The 1,401-nt window shown below is 58.1% G+C and overlaps 1 protein-coding gene across 1 annotated transcript in view; it reads right to left on the bottom strand.

The window, feature by feature from the left end:
• Positions 1 to 701, bottom strand: part of LOC121275197 (myosin regulatory light chain 2, skeletal muscle isoform) — a 13,490-nt gene extending 12,789 nt beyond the window's left edge. The window contains exon 1 of the mRNA XM_041182620.1: positions 634 to 701. Coding sequence (XP_041038554.1) covers positions 634 to 636 — 3 coding nt within the window. The 5' untranslated portion in view covers positions 637 to 701. The remainder of the gene's footprint in view (positions 1 to 633) is intronic.
• Between the last annotated feature and the right edge of the window lie 700 nt (positions 702 to 1,401).

Raw genomic sequence — 1,401 nt, 5'->3', positions numbered from 1 at the left:
CCTCGACACCCCTCTCTCTCTCTACCTCATGACTCTCCCTCCCTCTCTCCTCGACACCCCTCTCTCTCTCCACCTCATGCCTCTCCCTCCCTCTCTCCTCGACACCCCACTCTCTCTCCACCTCATGCCTCTCCCTCCCTCTCTCCTCGACACTCCTCTCTCTCTCCACCTCATGCTTCACAATCCCTCTCTCCTCGACACCCCTCTCTCTCTCTACCTCATGACTCTCCCTCCCTCTCTCCTCGACACCCCTCTCTCTCTCCACCTCATGCCTCTCCCTCCCTCTCTCCTCGACACCCCACTCTCTCTCCACCTCATGCCTCTCCCTCCCTCTCTCCTCGACACTCCTCTCTCTCTCCACCTCATGCCTCACGCTCCCTCTCTCCTCGACACCCCTCTCTCTCTCCCTCTCTCTCTCTCCCTCTCCCTCAGTCCAACCGCAGACTATGGCAGGGCACAACCTCTGCCCTCCCACCCCCTCCCTCCCTCCCACTCCACCCCACCCCATCCCACCCTGTGCCCTCGTCCCCTGGCATTGGAGCCCCCTCTCCCCCACCGGACCTGCCCTCAATCCCTCCCCACCGCCCCCCCCCGGCACCACGGGCAACAGAGCCCACTCCGTGTGGTACCTACCATGTCTAATCCCTGGTCTCTTGCTGCTTTCCCTAAGGATCCTGACAGTCACTCCAGATCTCCTGAGACTGACCGCTGCCTATTTATGTGAGACCTTCATCTGCATACAGAAACTAAGTTTAGAAACACACCTTCCTCTTTGGCCTGAAGTGGCTGGAGGAGAATCTAAGGACAGGGGGAAGAGGATCCAGTTACGTCTCAGTGTGCCTCACCCAGAACAAAAAAAGCACCCCATACAAGGGCAAAACTCGCAGGGAGGGGAGCCGGGGGTGAGGGGGGTTGGGGGGGGGGAGGCAGGCCAGGGAGTACAATGAGTCCCAAAAATCCACCACCACCACCCACCTCCCCAGATAACCTTCACAGTTTGCCGACCCAGACAAGGGGTGGTGGCTGTGGGTTGTGGTGGGGGGGGTGGGTGGTGGAATCAAGATTGTGGGGAAAGGAGGGCGGGTGTGGAGGGAGAGAGAGAGAGAGAGAGAGAAAGAGAACTGGATAGATCGGCGGAGAGGAGAATTAAAGAGAGAGGGGGAGTGACGGAGTAACACAGGTGGAGAGAAAGACAGACAGAGAGAGAGAGAGAAATGAGGGTGTTGTAGAGAGGAGAATTAAAGAGAGAGAGGGAGGGAGGGATGGAGTAACACAGATAGAGGGAGAGAAATAAAGGGCGTGACGGAAAGGAGAATGAGAGAGAGAGAGAGAGAGCAAGGGATGGAGTAACACGGGCAGAGAGAGAGAGAGAGGGAGTGAAGGGGCTCTGACAGAGACAGC

Source organism: Carcharodon carcharias, unplaced genomic scaffold (assembly GCF_017639515.1).
Source record: "Carcharodon carcharias isolate sCarCar2 unplaced genomic scaffold, sCarCar2.pri scaffold_787_ctg1, whole genome shotgun sequence".
NCBI classification, from domain to species: Eukaryota; Metazoa; Chordata; class Chondrichthyes; order Lamniformes; family Lamnidae; genus Carcharodon; species Carcharodon carcharias.
Note: the sequence above shows the minus strand (reverse complement) of the source record. Positions and strands in the feature narration are given on the sequence as shown.